At 50.7% G+C, this 20928-nt stretch overlaps 1 protein-coding gene and 1 long non-coding RNA gene across 2 annotated transcripts; one reads left to right on the top strand and one right to left on the bottom strand.

The window, feature by feature from the left end:
* The first annotated feature begins 4031 nt into the window (after window positions 1-4031).
* Window positions 4032-10233, top strand: TMEM221 (transmembrane protein 221). Its single transcript, XM_060144708.1, has 3 exons — window positions 4032-4359; window positions 6633-6718; window positions 9764-10233. Exons 1-3 carry the CDS (start codon window positions 4040-4042, stop codon window positions 10231-10233), a joined length of 876 nt encoding a protein of 291 aa, XP_060000691.1. The 5' UTR covers window positions 4032-4039.
* A 9843-nt stretch (window positions 10234-20076) lies between these two features.
* Window positions 20077-20812, bottom strand: LOC132518654 (uncharacterized). The gene is made up of 2 exons (XR_009539925.1): window positions 20645-20812; window positions 20077-20459 (listed from the first exon to the last, which is right to left on the bottom strand). It is a non-coding gene; the product is annotated as an uncharacterized LOC132518654 (long non-coding RNA).
* Window positions 20813-20928: the final 116 nt, after the last annotated feature.

Here is a 20928-nt window from a genome sequence, read left to right as displayed (position 1 = left end):
AAGGTCCTACCTGGCAGGTCAGCCAAGGACCCAGAGCCGGAGCTCGCTCCGCGCGTGAACCTCTTCGTTTTGCCTCTGGCGTCGCCTGGCGGCGAGATGGGGAGGTGCGTCCTAGGGGAGGGGCCAAACATGCAAATGAGGTGCAGTCCACACCTGTTCCCAGTCTCCGGAAAGGGTGTGCTAGGAGGGCGGTGCGACTCCGGGATTTGGGAGGCCCTGGAGGCCTAGGGACTGGACAAGTGCCTCATTTCTTGCTCACCCCTAACCCCCAATCTCCAAGTGAGGAAATTGAGGCTCACGTCGGTGATGCCACCTGCTCTGGTTCCAGACACATCTTGCCCTTCATTGACCTTAATTAGGCCTATCTGTGAAATGGTTGTGTTAAACCCTGTGATAATGGCTCTTAAATTCTTAGGTCGCTGGCTCACCGACAGCCTTTAAAAGAAGTTAAAAAACATCCTTCCCGAGAGCAAACCACAGGACACACATCCCATCAATATCTTTACTATTTCAGCCAGCACGGAATGAGAGTGGCCAGGTTTTGCCCCCTGGGCAGTGAGGTAGGGAAGTCCGCTCCCTGTCCTGTCAGGCTGTGTGATGTGGGCAGGTCACTGGCCGTCTCTGAGTCTCCCTCCTGGTAGATAGGGATCAAACCTCCCATCCCCATCTCTACTCCTGCTTGTCACAGCTAAGGTGAGGAAGGGACACCTTGGCGTCTGGCCAAGGCAGACAAGATCACTCTCAGAGTGTCACCTACAGAGTGTTGCCAACTTGCAGGGTTAAATTTCCAAATTGAAACCAGACACCCCCAAACCAGAGAATCACCCCCATATTCAAAGGGGGTGCCAGGTTGTGGTATCTGTGACACTACCGCCCAGCCTCCAACAAATAATTGTGAAGTCTAAGAGAGGGCTGTAATGACCTTTGGCCATTGCATAGAATTGCCCCTTTATTTGGCTGGTTTAGCGTGTGTTTTCACCTCCTCCCCAGAAGGGCAAGCTGGACCTGCCTTTGTCACCACTGGGTCCCCAGAGCCAGGGGGGCACGGGTCCCCATCAATGTTTTTTGAATGAATAAATGCCACTATCTTACATCGGTGTATCCCCAACACCCAGAACAGAGCAAGGACTCTGTTCCAAACAAATCGCTGAGCCCCAGCTATCCCAATGTGAGACGTTTTCTTACCTGTAAAACATGGAAAATTCACTCTAACTTTGACGATGAAGAAAAAGGCTGGGTGTGTCGGGCCAAAGCCTGGTGAATAAATGAATGAATAAACTGATTCCTCTTATAGATGAGGAGGCCCAGAGAGGTTAAGGGATTTACCCAAAGCCACACAGCAAAGGAAGAAGCCACCTGTTGCTGAAGGGTCACCCTGTTCTCTCCCCTGGGGTCATTTTACCCATCCGGCACTGGGCTGAGGGCTCAAGGCCCACAGACTTTTCCCAGAAGACCCCAAAATTTTGAAACCTGAAAAAAATGGCTCCCCAAATTAGAGAAGAGACCTGGAAATTCAAAACCAGTGGGATCTATAACATTTCTGTGAAGCAATATAAAGCAGTGGGTGGGAGCTAGGCTGTCTGTGTTTGCTGCATGACCTAGGGAGTTACTTAACCTCTCTGTGTCTCAGTTTCCTCATCTGTAAAGCCTAGGTGATGACTATGCTGTCTTTCAGGCCCAAATGCATTAAGACAGAGATGGCTTGCAGGAGGCCATGTCGACCTCATTCACTCTTATATTCTGGATCTATCAGGAATGTGTTAACTTTGAAACCATTTTCAGTTTTGATATTTCAAACTTCGCAAGAATTACAGAGCAGGAGTACAAAGCGATCCGTTCACTCATGCATGCAACAAGCATTTATTAAGAGCCTACTGTGTGCGAGGTGCAGACCCAGACACAAAGGGGACACAGCAGTGGACACTTGAAGCAGACATTCTACGGTCTGAAGCAGCCACCCCTCCCCCACTACCGGGCCACACATAGTGGGAAAATGCACATGGTGCGCTGCCAGAGATGTAAAGTGCTACAGGAAAGCAAGAAGACAAACAATCCAAATGAGCGAAGGATATGAAGAGACATTTCTCCAAAGAAGATACACAAATAGCCAACAAGGGCATGAAAAGACACCCTACTTCAGTGGTTATTATGGAAATGCAAATCGAAATTGCAATGAGATACCCATTCACACCCTGTAGAATGGTTACAAAAAAAAAAAAAAAACAAAAGAGAAAATAACAAGTGTTGGAAGGGAAATGAAGAAATTGGAAGCCTGGTGCACTACTGGTGGGAATGTAAAATGGTGCAACCGTTGTGGAAAACAGGCAGTTCCCCAATAAGTTAGAGAGTTACCATATAACCCAGCCATCCCACTCTAGGTGTAGACCCAAAAGAAATGAAAACAAGACTCAAACAAATCATTGTGTGTGCATGTTCTTAGCAGCACTATTCACAGTCAACAAAAGGTGGAAACAACCCAAATGTCCATCAAAAGATGAATGAGTAAATGTGGTCCACCCATGCAATGAAATGATATTCAGCCATAAAAAAGGAATGAAGCATGGGCATATATACACTACCAAACATAAAATAGAAAGCTAGTGGGAAGCAGCCGCATAGCACAGGGAGATCAGCTAGGAGCTTTGTGACCACCTAGAGTGATGGGGTAGGGAGGGTGGGAGGGAGGGAGATGCAAGAGGGAAGGGGACATTTGTGTATGTGTAACTGATTTACTTTGTTATAAAGCAGAAACTGACACACCATTGTAAAGCAATTATACTCTAATAAAGATGTTAAAAAAAAAAAAGGAATGGAGCACTGACACGTGCTACAACATGGATGAGCCTTAAAAACCTTATGCTCAGGGAAAGAAGCCAGACACAAAAGGCCACATATTGTCTGGTTTTGTTTATATGAAATGTCCAGAAAAGACAAATCCATAGAGACAGACAGTAGATTGATTTGTGGTTACCAGGGGCTGAGAGGGGGGAATGGGAAGTGACTGCTAATGAGGGAGGGGGGGGAATGGAAATTCCAGAACTAGATAGAGGTGATGGTTGCACAACGTTGTGTATGTACTAAATACCACTGAATTGTTCACTTTCTAATGGTTAATTTTTTTTTTTTTTTTTTTTTTTTTTTTTTTTTTTTTTGCGGTACGAGGGCCTCTCACTGTTGTGGCCTCTCCCGTTGTGGAGCACAGGCTCCGAACGCGCAGGGTCAGCGGCCATGGCTCACGGGCCCAGCCGCTCCGCGGCATGTGGGATCCTCCCGGACCGGGGCACGAACCCGTGTCCCCTGCATCGGCAGGCGGACTCTCAACCACTGCGCCACCAGGGAAGCCCCTCTAATGGTTAATTTTATGTCGTGTAAATTTCACCTCAATTTTTAAAACTTAAGAATAAATAAATAATATCCCCCAAAATGTGCCGTGGGAAGAACAAAGGCTAGCAGCGAAGGACAGGTGTGCTGCTTGGGGAGGGGGTGCAGGAGGGCCTCTCTGAGGTGGCTGACGTTTCTGAAAAGCCTTGAAAGAAGGTGAGCCAATTGCCGGATCCGCGGGTAGAGACCACATATCAGAGCGAATTATTTAAAAATTCGTTCAAGTTTCTTTTCTTTCTTAAAAGACAGCAATGAAACAGGTGCTTGGGGCAGCGGGAGGGGAAAATGGGGCACTTGAATGAGTTTATGGATCTGTGAGGCTCTCTGGATCCCGCCACGGCGCCCTTATCCCACGTGGGACCGCCTCCGCCCCTTCTTCGCCCCGCCGCCCGCAGGCCCCGCCCCTCCAGAAGTCTGAGGTCAGGAGCTGTCGCTCACAGAGAAAGAAAAGACTTTGTCTCAAGTTTTCCCAGAGCTTTCTCGTCCTCACCGCCACTGGCATCCCGAGCCCTCTGCGGCCCCGACAATATTCAGAAACAACCCCCCCTGCGGCCCCGCCCCCTCTGGACCGCCGAGGGCCTCGGACGCCCCTCAACTCCCCTGCCCCCTAAAATCTCTTTGATTCCTCAACTGTCCCATAGGCCCGCAGGACCCCTCCATGGCCAGGTCGTACGGCGGCCGGGTGCTGGCCGCGATGATCCTTTTGGGCATCCCCGCGGCCGTGCTGGCGGCGCTGGGCGCGCAGCTGCTGTTCCAGCTGCAGGCGGGCCGCGCGGAACTTCGAGGACCGCGAATCGACGTGGTGGGCCCGGAGCTGGGCGCCGGCCCTGGGCTGCCGGAGGACGCGGCCGGGGCGCTGCTGCCGCTGGCAGCCGCGCTCGCCGCGCTCGCCCTGGTGCTGGGTCTCACCTGTCTGCTTCTTGCCGCGCTCTGCGGCCACCTGGGCGCCGAGATGGCGCGGGGACCGGGCTCCGGCAGGTAGGAGGACCGGCCCCTCTGCCCGGCTGGGGGCTGGACAAGCCCGGGGGAGCCGCTTCCCTTCTCTGGGCCTCAGGTTGGGGGAGAGTTTTCCTTCCTCACTCCCTCCATCCATCTTTCCCTTCCTCCTTTCTTCCGTCCCTCCCTCCCTCTCTTTCTCCTTCTCTCCATCCATCCCCTCCCTCCATCCTATATTTGTTGAAAATTTACAGCAGGTACAACTACAGCTGGGACCCCCTCTTAAAAGATGTGGCAACAGGCTCAGAGAGGGCCTGGGGTCAGTTAGCCCCAGTGTTGATAGCGTTTGTCATTTATGGAAACCTAAGCTCTAGGTGCCCCCCACTTAATGTGGATTAACACAGTGAAGCCCCCTGGGTGGCTGGCGCTGTTATTATCTCCCGTTTTAACAGTGTGTTAAAAAGAGTCTGCTCTCTCTAGGCTGCCAGGATTGGAAGGGGGTGGACTGGATTTGAACTTGAATCTGGTAGAGCCAAAACATGTGCCCTGGCCCTGGGTGGGGTTCCTTGTCAGGCACCTGAGCTCGGGGATATGGGCACTGGACAGGGCGGCCGGCGGGTGCATGTGGAGTGCGGAACCTTCCTTGAGCCAAGGACTTGGCTGTCCCATATCTGAGTGTTTCCTTCCAGGATGCTGGGGGAGGGGAGCTGGGATCCTTGTCCAGGATTCCATGGATCTGAGCGGATGGGAAATTCCACCATCTGATCCCATCCGAACTGTGCACCCTCCGTCTGATAGTTCAAGGGGTGCTGAAAAGCATGTGTTCTGTCAGTTGACAAATATGCGTTGGGCACCTGCCGGGGGGCTGAGCCGAGCATTGGGTATTGGCGACCCAGCAGGAACCAGGCGGACCTGGACCCACCTTCATGGGGACACAGATAATGAAGATACAAAACAGATCAGTAATGTCAAATGGTGATGAATGCCGGAAATGGATGAAAATGGGGTGATGTGGTGCAGGAGAACAGGGTGGGGGATGAGATGGGACCATCAGGGGAGGCCTGTGTTGAGACTTGAGGGAGGAAAGGAGGCAGAAGATCTGGGGACTGTGATCCAGGCAGAGGGAACAGCATGTGCAAAGGCCCTGGAGCAGGAAGGAGCTTAGGGCGTTAGAAGGTGTTAGAGGTGATTGGTGTGGCTGAAGGGTAGATAAGGAAGATGAGGGCCAGGAAGTGAGAGGTACTGGATTTTTTTTTTTTTTTTCCGCATGTGGCATGCATGCTCTTAGTTCCCCAACCAGGGATTGAACTTGCCCCCCCACCCTTGCAGTGGAAGCACGGAGTCTTAACCACTGGACCACCAAGGAAGTCCAAGAGGTACTGGATTATATAGCGCTTCCTGTGCTGTGGTGAAGCCCTTGGGGTTTTCTCTGACTGAGAGTTGTGAGCCAGGAGGGATGTGATCTGACTTAAGTTTGAAAGAACCCACTTAAGTTTGAAAGAACCCACTCTGGCCACTGTGCAGAAAAGGGGTCAGGAGGGGAGTTGGAAGGCAGACCAGGGAGGAGGCCATTTCCATGGTATTGGTGGGAGGTGAGTGATGATGGAAGCTCTCCTTTTCCTGATCTCACAGGACTGGAGAAGGGCATGCACCCAGCGGAAGCACTTAGCAAGGCAAGGGGCTGGGCTCAAAACTAAGTCCTCAATCCATGTCAGCTCTTGGGAATCTCTGTTTCTATTGTCACTGATAACAAGTTAGCCTCAGTTTTCTCACCCCCAAATAAGCTTATGGTCTGTAAAATAATGGAGGTCAGATGTTTAGCAAGTGTCTGTACACAATAGCTGCTTCATTAGTGTTGGGTGTTCGAATGGACTGATGTATATGGATGGGTTTTGGGGGAGGGGAATGGAATGGCTAGTGACTGGATGGATGAATGGACAGATGGTTGGTTTGCTCGATGGATGGTGACTGGGAGATAGACGATGGATGGATGGGTGGGTGGGGGTTGGATGGATGGATGGATGGATGGCAGATGACAAATGGATGAATGGATAATGATGGATATTTAAATAAATGGCTGGATGGATGAACAAAGCATGGTTAAATGGATGGATGGCTGTATGATTGAATAATTGATGGGGACGGGTGGATGGTAAAGGATGAATGAGTGGGGGGAAAGATGAGTGGATGGTTAGGTCCTCACATAGACCTCCAGTTCCCCAAAGCTGGACCACTCCCCCTACCTCTCCTCCCCAGCCTTATTCCACCAGCTCTGCCTCCTGAGCCCATTTTCTTCCTGCCCCCCTCCCTGCCAGGTCTGACTGGTTTCTCTATGACTGCCGCCTCCTCAGACATGTGGCCCTCGGCCTCTTCTGTTGTGGGGTCTCCGTCTACTTAGCAGGTACGTGCTCAGGATAGAACATGGGGTGTAGGGCCCTGGGTTGGGGTGACCGGGGGTAATAGCCCCACAACTGGGGTCAGCTCCAGAGGCAGCCTGCCTGTTTCACTCTTGGCTCCTACACTCTAGCCCATGGCTGGCATCTGATCCCAGTGGGGATTCCATAAATGGCAGCTGTCTTCAGAACACCTCTGATTCATCAGTTTTCTACATTTGGTTTGAATAAAAGTTTCCAAGTCCTTGGTGGTTTCTGGAGATAGTGTTTCACAGGTTGGCCTTAGCAAAAACTGTTTTGATCACAAATATCTGAATCCAGCTCAAGAAGGGCTTAAGAAAAAAAAAATACGCTTCATAAACCAGAAATGCAATTTTAAATCCCAAAACATGAAGCAGAGTAAAAACTAATAACCTGAGTGCCCGAGGGACACACTGCACTGTCTTTCCTTCCCCGACTTATAACTCTTCTTTGATCAACATTCTCTCACCCACAACATGCTGGTAAAGGAATCCAATCATCCCCTTTCTTAAAGAGACTCCTGACATCTTATATTTTGTTCTAATCTTGAAAAATATGTTGCTGGTGCTGGAGACTCAGCGCTGAATCATACATAGATCCTTGGCAGCCTTATAAACAACCTGTTTCACTGAAAGAAAAAAAAATCAGCTGACTGAAAAACAAGGGATTTGCTATTACTGTTTTTCCTTAGTACCATAATAGAGAAATAGAAGTTTACAAGATATATTTAAAAGATTTATTCATGAGATATGAGCCTAGGGTTCATTGTGGGAATTTGTATGTACAGTGCAGCGAACTCTGCATAACTCTTGTTGTTTGACTTCATAAAATGCTCTGGATTTTATTAAGTGTGGAACTTCCCTGGCGATCCAATGGTTAAGACTCTGCGCTTCGACTGCGGGGGGCGTGGGTTCATCCCTGGTCAGGGAACTAAGAACTAAGGTCCCACGTGCCACGTGGCCAAAAACAAACAAAACAAACAAAAATGCTCTGGATGTGTGTTTTTTAAAAAGGAGAGTGGATGGAGTGACTCGTGTATCTGAAAAGATCAGGGGTTATTGGCCTCAGGTGTGGCTGGATCCAGGCACTCCAATGAGGTCTTCAGAAATGCTTCTCACTTCATCTCATCACCTGCCGTGCCCTGAGAAAGAGGCCTGTCTCTGTAAGCGCTTTCAACACAATACCTATGACCTCAAGCCTTTTCATAAGCCAACAAAAATGTTGGAGACTTGGAGAATAAAATATTCTTATTCTAAAATACACGAAAACTCACAAAGGGCAAACAAAGGTAACTATGTCAGCCTCATTAAGCATTAAATTAAGAATTTGTTCAGCTCCCATTTAGATTCTTTTTGAGGATAGGTGACCTCACTCAGCAAGAATTCCTGAGCATGTCCAGCCAATCATTCATTCATTGCTAACCAGAGCCAAAATAATAGTTATGAAGATCTTTCAAAAAAAGAAAAAAAATGTTTAGGGCTTCCCTGGTGGCGCAGTGGTTGAGAGTCCTTCTGCCGATGCAGGGGACGCGGGTTTGTGTCCCGGTCCGGGAAGATCCCACATGCCGCGGAGCGGCTGGGCCCGTGAGCCATGGCCGCTGAGCCTGCGCGTCCGGAGCCTGTGCTCCGCAACGGGAGAGGCCGCAAAAGTGAGAGGCCCGCGTACCACAAAAAAAAAAAAAAAAAATTTTAGAGCAGGGACTTCCCTGGTGGTCCAGTGGCTAAGACTCCACGCTCCCAATGCAGGGGGCCTGGGTTCGATCCCTGGTCAGGGAATTAGATCCCACATGCTGCAACTAAGAGTTCGCATGCCGCAACTAAGACCCAGCACAGCCAAATAAATACATAAATAAAAATATTTTTTAAAAATGTTTAGAGCAAAAAAAGTCCTTGGCCTCGCCTTAATATGTCAGACATGATGCATTGTGGCATCTTCAAAAGCAAGAGTACAGAGCTGGAGAAAGCATTAAAACAGCCCACAAAGTGCCAAGAAGTCCTTCATCAGCTCTGGGCTTCTCTCCTACCAATTCCCTAATGGCTGCAGTTAGAAAATAACCCTGTCCTCATAGGCCAAGCAAAGGTCCCAGGGCTGACTCTGATTGGCTGAGCTTGGGTCATGTGATAGCCATGCACCAATCACTATAATCAGGGGAAGCAGTGCTCTGATTGGCCTAGAACCATACATGTCACTGATGCCAGAGTGGTGGGTCAGTCCTTCTAGACCAGTGACCAGGGTAGGGGTAGGGACTGGACCAGCACTTCTCAATGGGAACTGATTCTGCCCCTGAGGGAACATTTGGCAATCAACATCTAGAGACATTTTTGGTTGTCACGATAGGGCCGGGGGAGCGTACTACTGGTATCTGGTGGATAGAAGCTGCTAAATGTCCTACAATGCACAGGACAGTCCCCACCAAAAAGAATGGTGGTGCCAACTGGACATCGGACAGGGCAACAGAGAACCAGTACAGGTCCTCAAGGCCAGGTCATCAACTGTCTTTTTTGATTTTTAAGATTTACTTTTATTTATTTATTTTGGCTGCACCAGTTCTTAGTCGTGGCATGTGGGATCTTTTTAGTTGCGGCATGCGGGATTTTTAGTTGCTGCTCCTTAGTTGTGGCATGCATGTGGGATCTAGTTCCCTGACCAGGGGTGCAACCCAGGTCCTCTGCATTGGGAGGGCGGAGTCTTACCCACTGGACCACCAGGGAAGTCCCCGCCAACTGTCTTGTTGTTCAGATCAGCAAACGGAGGCCAGAGAGGGACTGTGATTCACTCAAGGTCAATCACAAGGATTCAGAAAGCCTGAGATCTGAGTTGTTTCAATCGTGGTAAAGTACACATAACACACAATTTACCATTTTATAGTAAAACAGATGTGATGATGATGTATTTGTCGGGTGTGAAAGGGTTAGATGAGTTAGTCTATGTGCCTATCATAATGTACAGTTTTCTATAACTGCTCTCCATGTGGGGGAGCTCTCCCAGGGGTGGGAGAACAGACGTTGACTAAGAGCCGTTTCCTTCCCCAGCACTATCCATCTACGCCCTGCTTCTCTTCGAGATCGAGACGGGTGCGGCAGCTGCCTCCATCCTTGGCTTGGGTGCTCTGGTCCTGGTGGCGGCGCTGACCCACACTCTACTCCGGGCCGCCCGGGCCACCCGCCGTGGCCTCCATGAGCTGTCCCCACCGCACTTTGAAGACGACCCTGTCTGCCCTTCTGAAGTCTCCAAGGCCAGCTCCAGGGCTCAGCCCCAGCAGGGTACCCATCACTGGACCCCCTACTCATCCTACCCAAAACCTGGGGACTCCCTCAGATCCATGGTTACTGCCACAACACCTGCAGCCATAGGGGGAGGCCGGGAGGGCAGCCTGCCTGCATTCCGCATGCACCGGACACTGTCTGCCAGTGAGGGGCACTGGGAAGAGGTCACGCATGAGATGCGTAGCATCCTGAGCCACAGGCCAGGGGGTTCAGGGAAGGACTCCACTCTGGTGTGAGCCCAAAGGCCAAGGATAGAGACCTAGGGTCAGGCAGCAGGAAGAGGACTCTTGTAGAGATAGCTCCAGGCTCAACCACAGTAGCAGTATAACTTGATTTCTCTCTCAGTTCACAGCATCCCTGATGTGTGTCCTCAAGGTTGCCTCATGGCACAAAAAGGCTGCCAGGGCTCCAACCTTTACCTTTACCTCACTCAGAGAGAAAGGCAGAGGGCCAGGACTTCTCAGGAGATTTTGGAAGTTTTCCTGGGAGGCCTTGGGACACTTCTGCTTATACCCCATTGGCCAGAACAGAGTCATGTGGCCACGCTTCAATACAGATGAGACAAGGAAATGTAGCTGCCCAGAATGAATAAGATTCTGGTATAGGCAGGAGGGGAGGGGACAGCTCAGGCAGCATTTCTCTAAACATCTCCGTCCATTTTACAGATGAGGAAACCGAGGCCCAGAGAGGGGCAGTGACTCACCAAGGGTCCCACGGCCAGTATTGAGCATCAGAGCCAGGATTCGAACCCAGGTCCTGTAACCCCCATGCTGCTGATAGTGCAAGTCTCAGACTCTGCGACTCCTTCCGGGCTGTGAGCGTTTGAAACCTGTGTGTGCGGAGCTCAGAGCAGCCCAGGGCCATGGACGCACCTGGAGGCCTGGACCCAGACTCCTGGCTGTGGGCCTGTGGCTGAGGGCTTCACCGCTCTGTGTCTCAGTTTCCTGGTCTGTAAAATGGGAATGGAAGCGGTCCCTCTTCCTAAGGCTCCCGTGAGACTCCGTGTGAGCCATTCCAGGGGCCTGTGCATAGCAGGTCCTCAAGGCGTGTCAACCTGTGCTTCTGTCAGTCGGGGTGCCTGGTAGCAGGAAAAGGTGGGTTGATGGCCAGTGTCTGGGACTCTTGGAACTGACAGGGCTTGGAGTGGATAACTCAGAGCCTCAGGGGGTCTCCGGAGGCCCTGGCCCCACCCCTGTCCTGCACAACCTGAAAATAAACTCCATGTCACTATTTCCATGTCATCTGAGCCATGTCCAAACGTGCTGCGTGGCCAAGTGCAGACCCAGGATGAGGGGTGGAGGGAAAGGAGTGGGGGTAGAAAGGGCAGGAGTCAGGGGGCAGAGAGTGTGCCCCTTGTAGAGCCAAGTCTGGGACCCATGCCCCACAAATCTTCACGCATATACATTTCACAGGGTGCGGGGATGGCCTGGTCCCTGCCCCCACCCCAAATGGACAAATGTCCCCAGAAGTCTCCCAAGCCGTCCCTTCCTGGGCCACACAGGGACTCGGGGTGGAGGAAGCTCGGCCACACAGTGGCTTGAAGTCCCCCAGGACCCATCTCCATGGGCAGAGAGGTGGCAGCACCCAGCAGGGAAGCTGGTCCCCAAACCTGACCTTGGGTAAGGATTCTGATGATCAGGTACAGAGTTGGGTGCCCCATTGGCTTGGATCACCTCCTTCCTGAGCCCCTGGGAGGCTGCACAGACCTCCTCCTCCCATATGGCACCTGTCACAGGGGTGCCCAGGAAGCATAGGCTCTCGGTGAGCATGAAAATATCATTGAAGAGGATCGAGTCAGAATGAATGTCGTGTCCCATGCCTAGTACTGCAGACACACACCAGGCACTTCCGGCTTTAGTTAATCCTTAGGACAACCCCACTCACAGATGGGCAAACTGAGGCCAGAAAAGCAAGGCCACTCATGTGAGAACACACGGCGATGGTGATGGCTGGAACCTCATAACCCTGTCACGTAGGACACCAGGGAAGTTAGTGCCTGGGAAACACTGGAGACTCCAGTTTCTGAGAGCTCTCTGGAATGGGGGAGGCCCTGGGGACTCTGAGGGTGGGCAAGAGAGTTGAGGAGGAAGGACCCAAGCTGGCTGTGTGCGAGGAGTACCGGGTGGACTGGTCAGGAGAATTAGAAGCTAGACGTCTAGGCCTAATCTTCAAGGCCAGGACTAGGGTGCGGGTACAAAATTTAAGGAGGCTCTAAGGAATTGAAAACAAGGGTTCAGACAAATCCTTGTACACGTGCATTCATAGCAGCGCTAGTCACAAGCACCACAAGGTGGAAACGACCCAAATGTCCATCAATAGATGAATGAATAAACAAAAAGTGATCCATCCATACAGTGGAATATTACTCAGCCATAAAAGGAAGGAAGCTCTGACACATGCTACAATGTGGATGAACCCTGAAAACATGATGCTGATTGAAAGAAGCCAGACACAAAGGCCAATGATCCCATTGATATGAAATGTCCAGAACAGGCAAACCTATAGAGATATAAAGTAGATTAGTGGTTGCCAGGGGCTGGGGGAGGGGGAATGGGGAGTAATGGCTAATAGGGATGACGTTTCCTTTGGGGTGATGGAAATGTTCTGGAACTAGATAGAGGTGATGGTTGCACATCGTCCATGCGCTAAATGCCACTGAACTGTACATTTTTAATTGGTGAATTTCATGTTGTGTGAATTTCACCTCAACTTAAAAAAAAAAAAAGAAAATTTAAGGAGGCACTCACTCTCAGGTTCCTTACGTGCAGGTGGGCCCCAAGTTTGAAGCGAGCACCTCCTTAAATGTGGGCCCTACGTGCTCACTAGCCTCATCCCAGTCTGATCTCCGCGTGTCCTCCTGGGACCAAGAACTGGAGCCCTGGAAAGTCTGCAAGGTTACAACGTGGGAGGCTGGCTGGAAGCGCTGCCCACAGTCCCTGCTGAAACCTGGCCCTGTTGTCGACACCGCCCTGGATGGGGTGCTGAGCACCTTCGTATTTTGATCAGAATCTGGCGAGCAGGGAAGAGGCTGGTCCTAGGGCTGGAGCCAAACGCTCTGGTTGCTCCCTGTCCCGGGCACCTGATGAGGGTTTTGTGTTCCAAGAGCCAGCTTGGACAGACCTGGCTCAGGGAGCAGTCATGCGACCTGCACTTCAGTTTCTTTCTTTATAAAATAGGGCTAATCCCCCAATCCCATCATAGTACAGCTGTGAGGACCAAATCGGAGAGTATCAATGACTCCGTTAGCTCCACGGGCCTCACCGACATAAGTAGCTGTCGGCATCCTGGTACATTTTGAGGTGTAGACACATCTGTTAAAGATGCTGCCTTGGGGACTTCCCTCGTGGTCCAGTGGTTAAGAATGCGCTTTCCAATGCAGGGGACCCAGGTTTGATCCCTGGTCGGGGAACTACGATCCCATATGCCGTGGGGCAACTAAGCCCATGCGCCACAACTACTGAGCCCGCACGCTGCAACGAAGAGCCCGTGCACTGCAACGAAAAGATCCCGCATACCACAATGAAGATCCCGCATGCCACAACTAAGACCCGACACAACCTAATTAATTAATTAATTATAAAAAAGATGTTGCCTTGGTTTAGGGTCATCAGAACCAAAGGCTGAGATGATTGCCAAGATGTGGTTTACCTGGGAAATGACCCCAGGAAGCCCCGGAACCCTGCAGGGTGCGCCAGTGGGCAGATGGTGCTAAGGGCAACGGGGGCTCGATCCCCCTGGGCACCCCAGGGAGACAGTATAAAGCACACATGGCAGTTGGTCCCAGCCCAGGGGTGAGGGGGCTGGGATATTTATCCTCCTATTTCCATCAGGCATTAGCTGAGAGCTGTTCCCAGAGGGACTGACCCCTCACACTTCTAGCCTTCCCTGTGCACCAGCTAGACACGCTCCTCTGGTCACAGGAGGCCCCAGGCAGGGTCACAGGTACTTGCTGTGGAGGGGAGGGAGGCACAGATAGCATCTGCTCCAGCTTCGTGGCATTTTTGCAACAGCAGGCATAAATGGGATATTGAAAGCACTTAACTGTGCTATTTGTGGTTGAGAAGAGCTGTTGGTTTTTGGATGCCCACCATGTGCCAACACCCTGCCTAACTCACACAAGGGTCACCACTGTTGCCCCCTCATCACACCTACTGGTCTCCCATCTTTACTTCTGCAGGTAAAATCTTCTGAAAGTGGCAGATGGAGTTGGGGTCCTCTGTGCTGGTGACATTTAGAACAGAAGGTCAGATGCCACCTTGAGGGAGATTGCTCAGAGCAAACAAGGGGCCCCTTTCCCCCAGAGAACACTTTATTAAAAACACTTTAAGGGCTTCCCTGGTGGCGCAGTGGTTAAGAATCCACCTGCCAGTGCAGGGGACATGGAAGGGTTCAAGCCCTGGTCTGGGAAGATTCCACATGCCACGGAGCAACTAAGCCCGTGCCCCACGACCACTGAACCTGTGCTCTACAGCCCGCGAGCCACAACTACTGAGCCCGCGTGTCACAACTACTGAAGCCTGCCTGCTCTAGGGCCTGTGCTCCACAACAAAGAGAAGCCACTGCAATGAGAAGCCTGCGCACCGCAACGAAGAGTAGCCCCCACTCGCCACAACTAGAGAAAGCCCATGCGCAGCAACGAAGACCTGATGCAGCCAAATATAAATAAATAAATTTAAAAAAAGAAAAAAAAATGATTCAACCAGGGTAGGATCTGCTTTCAAGTTCACTTTGTGGTTGTTGGCAGGATTCAATTCCCTGTGAGCTGTGGAACTTAAGTCCTTGGTTCCTTGCTGGCTGTTGGCCAGAGGCTGCCCTCAGTTCTGTGACATGTGGGCCTCCTTATAGGGCAGTGTGCATCATCGTAGCCAACAAGAGAGAGTCTGCAACAAGATGGAAATCTTGTATTTTAAACCTACTCACAGAAGTGAAGTCCCATCACCCTTACTGTATTCCATTGGTTAGAGGTGCGTCTACACTAGACCCAGCCTGCCCTCAAGTGGAGGATTACACAGGCCTGAACACCAGGATACCAAGACAAAAGATTCCAAAGAGAACCATCTCACAAGCTACTTAATGTCTTGTAAATTCTCTGTGGGCTCTTCCCCATGACAAATAAAAAGGGCAGGTGGATAAGGAAGATGAGAAAGGGGTGTTTTCTATACAGCACGGGCCAGCTTTTTCAGTTCAGATTTCTAAGCTGGCAAGAGTGTACATGATAGCTAAGAAATTCAAACTGGTGAGACAAATGGACAAAATTAACAAAACTGACAATGCCAAGTGTTGGTGAAGACATGGAGCCACTGGAACTCTTATTTGCTGTGGGTGGGAGGGTAAATTTGTGCGACAGTCTTAGAAGTCTGCTTGGCCGTATCTGCTTAAGCTGAAGATAGGCCTCCCTTACCACTTAGAATTTCCACTCAGGGTATTTATCCAACAAGAATGAGTGTGTATTCATCAATCAGGCTCCCTGACTTCAGACTATACTACAAAGCCACAGTAATCAAGACAGTATGGTACTGGCACAAAAGCAGAGATATAGATCAATGGAACAGGATAGAAAGCCCAGAGATAAACCCACGCACATATGGTCACCTTATCTTTGATAAAGGAGGCAAGAATATACAGTGGAGAAAAGACAGCCTCTTCAATAAGTGGTGCTGGGAAAACTGGGCAGCTCCATGTAAAAGAATGAGATTAGAACACTCCCTAACACCATACACAAAAATAAACTCAAAATGGATTAAAGACCTAAATGTAAGGCCAGACACTATCAAACTCTTAGACGAAAACACAGGCAGAACACTCTATGACATAAATGACAGCAAGATCCTTTTTGACCCACCTCCTAGAGAAATGGAAATAAAAACAAAAATAAACAAATGGGACCTAATGAAACTTCAAAGCCTTTGCACAGCAAAGGAAACCATAAACAAGACGAAAAGACAACCCTCAGAATGGGAGAAAACATTTGCAAATGAAGCAACTGACAAAGGATTAATCTCCAAAATTTACAAGCAGCTCATGCAGCTCAATATCAAAAAAACAAACAACCCAATCCAAAAATGGGCAGAAGACCTAAATAGACATTTCTCCAAAGAAGATATACAGAATGGCAACAAGTACATGAAAGAATGCTCAACATCATTAATCATTAGAGAAATGCAAATCAAAACTACAATGAGATATCATCTCACACAGGTCAGAATGGCCACCATCAAAAAATCTACAAACAATAAATGCTGGAGAGGGTGTGGAGAAAAGGGGACCCTCTTGCACTGTTGGTGGGAATGTAAATTGGTACAGCCATTATGGAGAACAGTATGGAGGTTCCTTAAAAAACTACAAATAGAACTACCATACGACCCAGCAATCCCACTACTGGGCGTACACCTTGAGAAAACCATATTCAAAAAGAGTCATGTACCACAATGTTCATTGCAGCTCTATTTACAATAGCCAGGACATGGAAGCAACCTAAGTATCCATCAACAGATGAATGGATAAAGAAGATGTGGCACATATATATAATGGAATATTACTCAGCCATAAAAAGAAACAAAATTGAGTTATTTGTAGTGAGGTGGATGGACCTAGAGTCTGTCAAACAGAGTGAAGTTAAGTCAGAAAGAGAAAAACAAATACCGTATGCTAACACATATATATGGAATCTAAAAAACAAAAATGATCATGAAGAACCTAGGGGCAAGATGGGAATAAATACACAGACCTACTAGAGAATGGACTTGAGGATACGGGGAAAGGGAAGGGTAAGCTGGGGCAAAGTGAGAGAGTGGCATGGACATATATATACTACCAAACGTAAAATAGATAGCTAGTGGGAAGCGGCCACATAGCACAGGAAGATCAGCTGGGTGCTTTGTGACCACCTAGAGGGGTGGGATAGGGAGGGTGGGAGGGAGGGAGATGCAAGAGGGAAGAGATTTGGGGATATATGTATATGTATAACTGATTCACTTTGTTATAAAGCAGAAACTAACACACCATTGTAAAGCAATTATACTCCAATAAAGATGTTAAAAATATATATATATATATGACGAGTAAGAATCAAAAAAAAATGAGTGTGTATTCATCAAAAGACATGTACAAGAGTACTCAGAGCAATTTCTTTCAATGGCCAAGAACTAGGGACAATCCAAATGTCCATCAACAGATGAACAGACTGTGGTACATCCATACAATGGAATACTACTCAGCAATTAACAAGAGGGAATTACTGATTCAGGCAACACAGATGAGTGTCTCAGACCTAATAGTGAATATAATTAGCCAGGCTCAGAAGAGAAGAGGACTCGTTTGGGCATTGCGCTTGGATCAAGTTCAAGAACAGGCATAATGGAATTCCCTGGTGGTTCAGTGGTTAGGACTCAGCACTTTCACTGCCAGTGGCCCAAGTTCAATCTCTGGTCGGGGAACTAAGATCCCGCAAGTCAAGCAGCATGGCAAAAAAACAAAACCAAAACAAACAACCAAACAAAATAGGCAGGATGAATGATGGGGTAGAAGCCAGCAGCTTTTGGGGGTTTGGGTGGGAGGGTGCCCAAGGGGATGCTCAAGACTGGCACAGATCATTCCTCTGATCTGGGGGTGGAGAGAGCAGTCGGGGCCACATCTGGGCTCTGGAACACTTGAATACAAGAAGTGTGGGGTATGCCACTAGTAGAAGCCAGACTAGTAGAAGCCAGTAGAAGGCGACTTTGGGCTGCAGAAGCCTTCCAGCTGAGAACTTTGAGAGCCAGGAAGAGTTTTTGCAACAGTCAGCAGAGGCAGCGGAGAGACACAGCCCCACAAGAGTTCTCCCTCAGAACTACCAAATGAGGTGAGGACCATTGAGATTCCCATTGTAAAGATGGACAGACTGAGGTATAGAGAGGTTAAGCCACTGCTCAGGGTCACCAGCTAGTGAGCATTGGAGCTGGGACCACATCTCCCCAGAAATGTCCCTCTCAGTCCCCAGGACCCTGTGATGCCCGGGTCTCAGCGCCTCAGAGCCGGCTAAAGGGAGAAGGATAAGTCTTCCTCTTCTTCTCCCTTCCCTGTAGCCCAAGAGGATGTAAGCTTAGTTGGAGCTGTGAGGATTGATGTGGCCCAAGTCAGGAGTTGGGGGCTAAGGGGAGAGGCTCCATCGGGACTTTCCTTTGTGAGGCTGTTCCCAGGCCCTGTTGCACTCAAGAGAATTGGGATTTTGCAGAGTGAGTGACCTGGCAATGATGGTTGATCCAGTCGGACCCAAGGCCAGTATGGGTCGTCCGGGGGCCCCTGGTCACACACAGATGCCCTGGAAAGTGATCTGGGGCTGGTTTCGGGGTGGCCAAGATCACAACCAGAGAGAACAAACAGGCTTTGCTTCCCAGCTGGATCGGATTCCATGGCCGGCGCCAGAGCAACCTGGGTGGGACCTGGCAGGTGCTGGCTACGCCCAGAGTGGAGAGATCCGGGGAGATATCTTAGCATCAGAGGCCTAGTTTTTCCAAGGCAGCTGAAGTGGGGTGTGGGGAGGGGGTACCATCTCCCCCCACCCTCCCCTCCAGGATAGTTCACTGTCTCCGCCCTCAGACTCCCAGGGCAGAGGACTCTTTTCCCTCAGATCCCTGTGCAGAGCAGTATCTCCCCCTTCAGGTCCCCAGGCCAGTGTCGTTAGACACAAGTGCCTGGGTGGGTGGCACATCCCCTTGGGACCCCGTGTGACCCCTTCTGGCCAATGAGCTGTGAGCAGAACTTTGACAAGGCACTTCCAGGCCAGAGCACTTGACAGCGTGGGATCCTTGCCACTACGACGAGCAGCCTGTTGCCGCCCTGCCATGGGCACGTGAAGTGGATGAGAAATAAGCCTTAAGCCTTCCTACGCTGCAGAGATCTGGGGAATGTTCCTGACCTGGGCCACCCTGACGCTATGGGTACCTGGGGAAGAGAGAGCAGAAAAGGAAGCACACGCGTGGGAGAGACAGTGTGAGCCCTGGGGTGGTTCATTTCACAAATAGTTTGTGGAGTCCGTATTCGCCAATTCTCCTACTGGCTCAAATCTGTGACCCCCAGATCGATACTCACAGGGCTTTTGTGGCTATTGGTGGACACGCACAGTGCCGGAAAAAATTTGAGTCCTCAGAGGTGCGTGTTCCCAGCTGTGGTAGGACAAGGCGATGTCCTGCCTTCCTGTTCCAGCTCTGACTGTAAACAGGCATCCTTCTTGAGGTCTAGCCAGGGGCCCATTTTGCATTTTTGTGCTTTTTCATTGGTGAGTTTTGCTGTTTGCAAAGGCCCCCAAGTGTAGTGCTGAAGAGCTATCTAGTGTCCCCAGGTGCAAGAAGGCTGGGATGTGCCTCCGGAAGCAAATACTCTCCGATGAGCTTTGTTCAGACGTGAGTTCTAGGGCTGGTGGCCGTGAGTTCACCGTTAACAAATCGGCAGCATGTATATTAAACAAGGTGTCTTGAAATGCACAGAAAACAAGGTTATGTATTGATTACTTGACCAAAATGTGACTAGTGGCTTACAAAAACCTACCTGTGTCTCCCCGAGGAATACAGTATTTCCTAATTCAGTTTTCACGCTACTTTACAAGAGGTAACTACCGCAATTCATGAGTATCCACCGTTTGTGTCTACCACACAGCGGAGGAAAAGGGACGCACAGAACAGAACAGCTTGGTGGTTAAGAGAGCAGGCTCTGGGTTGGAATCCCAGCTGTGAATTTAGCCGCCTCCTGCTTCGGTTTTCCTATCTGTGAAATGGCCACGCAACCAGGGCTTCCCACTGAGCTGGGGGAGGACTAAATGAGATACTGTACATCAGGTGTTGGTGAGAAGGTCCTCGAAGTATAAACGGTAGCTGTTACTATTATTACTGTTACGCGCAATGATGGAGGGGCGGGACCCGGTCTCCTCTGTGATTCGGAATCCCGGCTCAGGCACTCGCTGAGCCTCAGTTTCTCCCTCTGTAGAATGGGAGTGGTGGCAGCGCCCCCTGCCCTCCGGGATTTCACCCGCTTGCTGGGTGTGCGTCCGTCCCTGGCTCCTGCGAGCCACAGAGACCCACAGTCAGAATGGAGACTACAGACGCCCCGGACAGCGTGGTGTTTTATTTCCTGGAGGGAGGACGCCCGCGTGGCCTCCAGGCACCAGAGAGTTTTGACACAAATGACTTGAAGGCACTGGTTTCCGTCCAGCCCCTCCCCCTTGCCTTGCCCATCACGGCCCGGGGGGCAGGAGACCCATCACCAAGCAGACCGCTCCCGGCCCCTCCTCCAGGGCTGCTGCTCCGCTGCGTGGCTGAGGGTCCATAATGCCTTGAGCCGCCAAGGCTCCCAAGATTCAATGCGGTGGGCAGCTGCCGGTCCGGGGCTGTCAGGCAGGGGACTCTTCCCTGGGGCCGGTGAGGGGCTAAGAGACGCTAGGGGGCAGGCGGGCAGCTGCCGTCTTCTCCACCACGAAGCCGTAGTTGTACTGGGGGGTGGGGAGTGGGGTGAGCGGAGAGCACAGAGCGAAGGAGGAGCCACTGGGGTGCCCGAGAAATGGTGGGGCAGGGGGATCTGGAGCTCTCGAGGTGGGTTATAGCTGGGAGAGAAGAGGGACCCAGGGGAGACTGGGGGGGCTGCACCCCCCAACCCCACCCCCTCCCCTGCACCCACCTCCTCCTCAATGTCCGCCAGTGACTTGATGGTCAGATCAGCGAAGGCAGAGAAGGCCTGGCAGGCAAGGGGCATGTCAGTCTCGGGCAGGGACCCCAACGTGGAACCCCCGTTCCCTCGTCTGAAAGGAGGGCCCCCTCAATATTTGCCTGAATGTCCACTCCCCTTTCCTGCCACCATCTCTCGCGCCCAGCATCCAGCTGCTCCTCCTGACTCCCCCATTCCAGGAGACCCTCCCCGCCCCCTTGCCTTGGCCTCCAGCCTCCTCTCACCCAGGAACTCCC

Source organism: Lagenorhynchus albirostris, chromosome 3 (assembly GCF_949774975.1).
Source record: "Lagenorhynchus albirostris chromosome 3, mLagAlb1.1, whole genome shotgun sequence".
In the NCBI taxonomy this organism is placed as follows: domain Eukaryota; kingdom Metazoa; phylum Chordata; class Mammalia; order Artiodactyla; family Delphinidae; genus Lagenorhynchus; species Lagenorhynchus albirostris.
The sequence above is the reverse complement of the archived record's forward strand: the minus strand, read 5'-3'. Positions and strand labels throughout refer to the sequence as shown.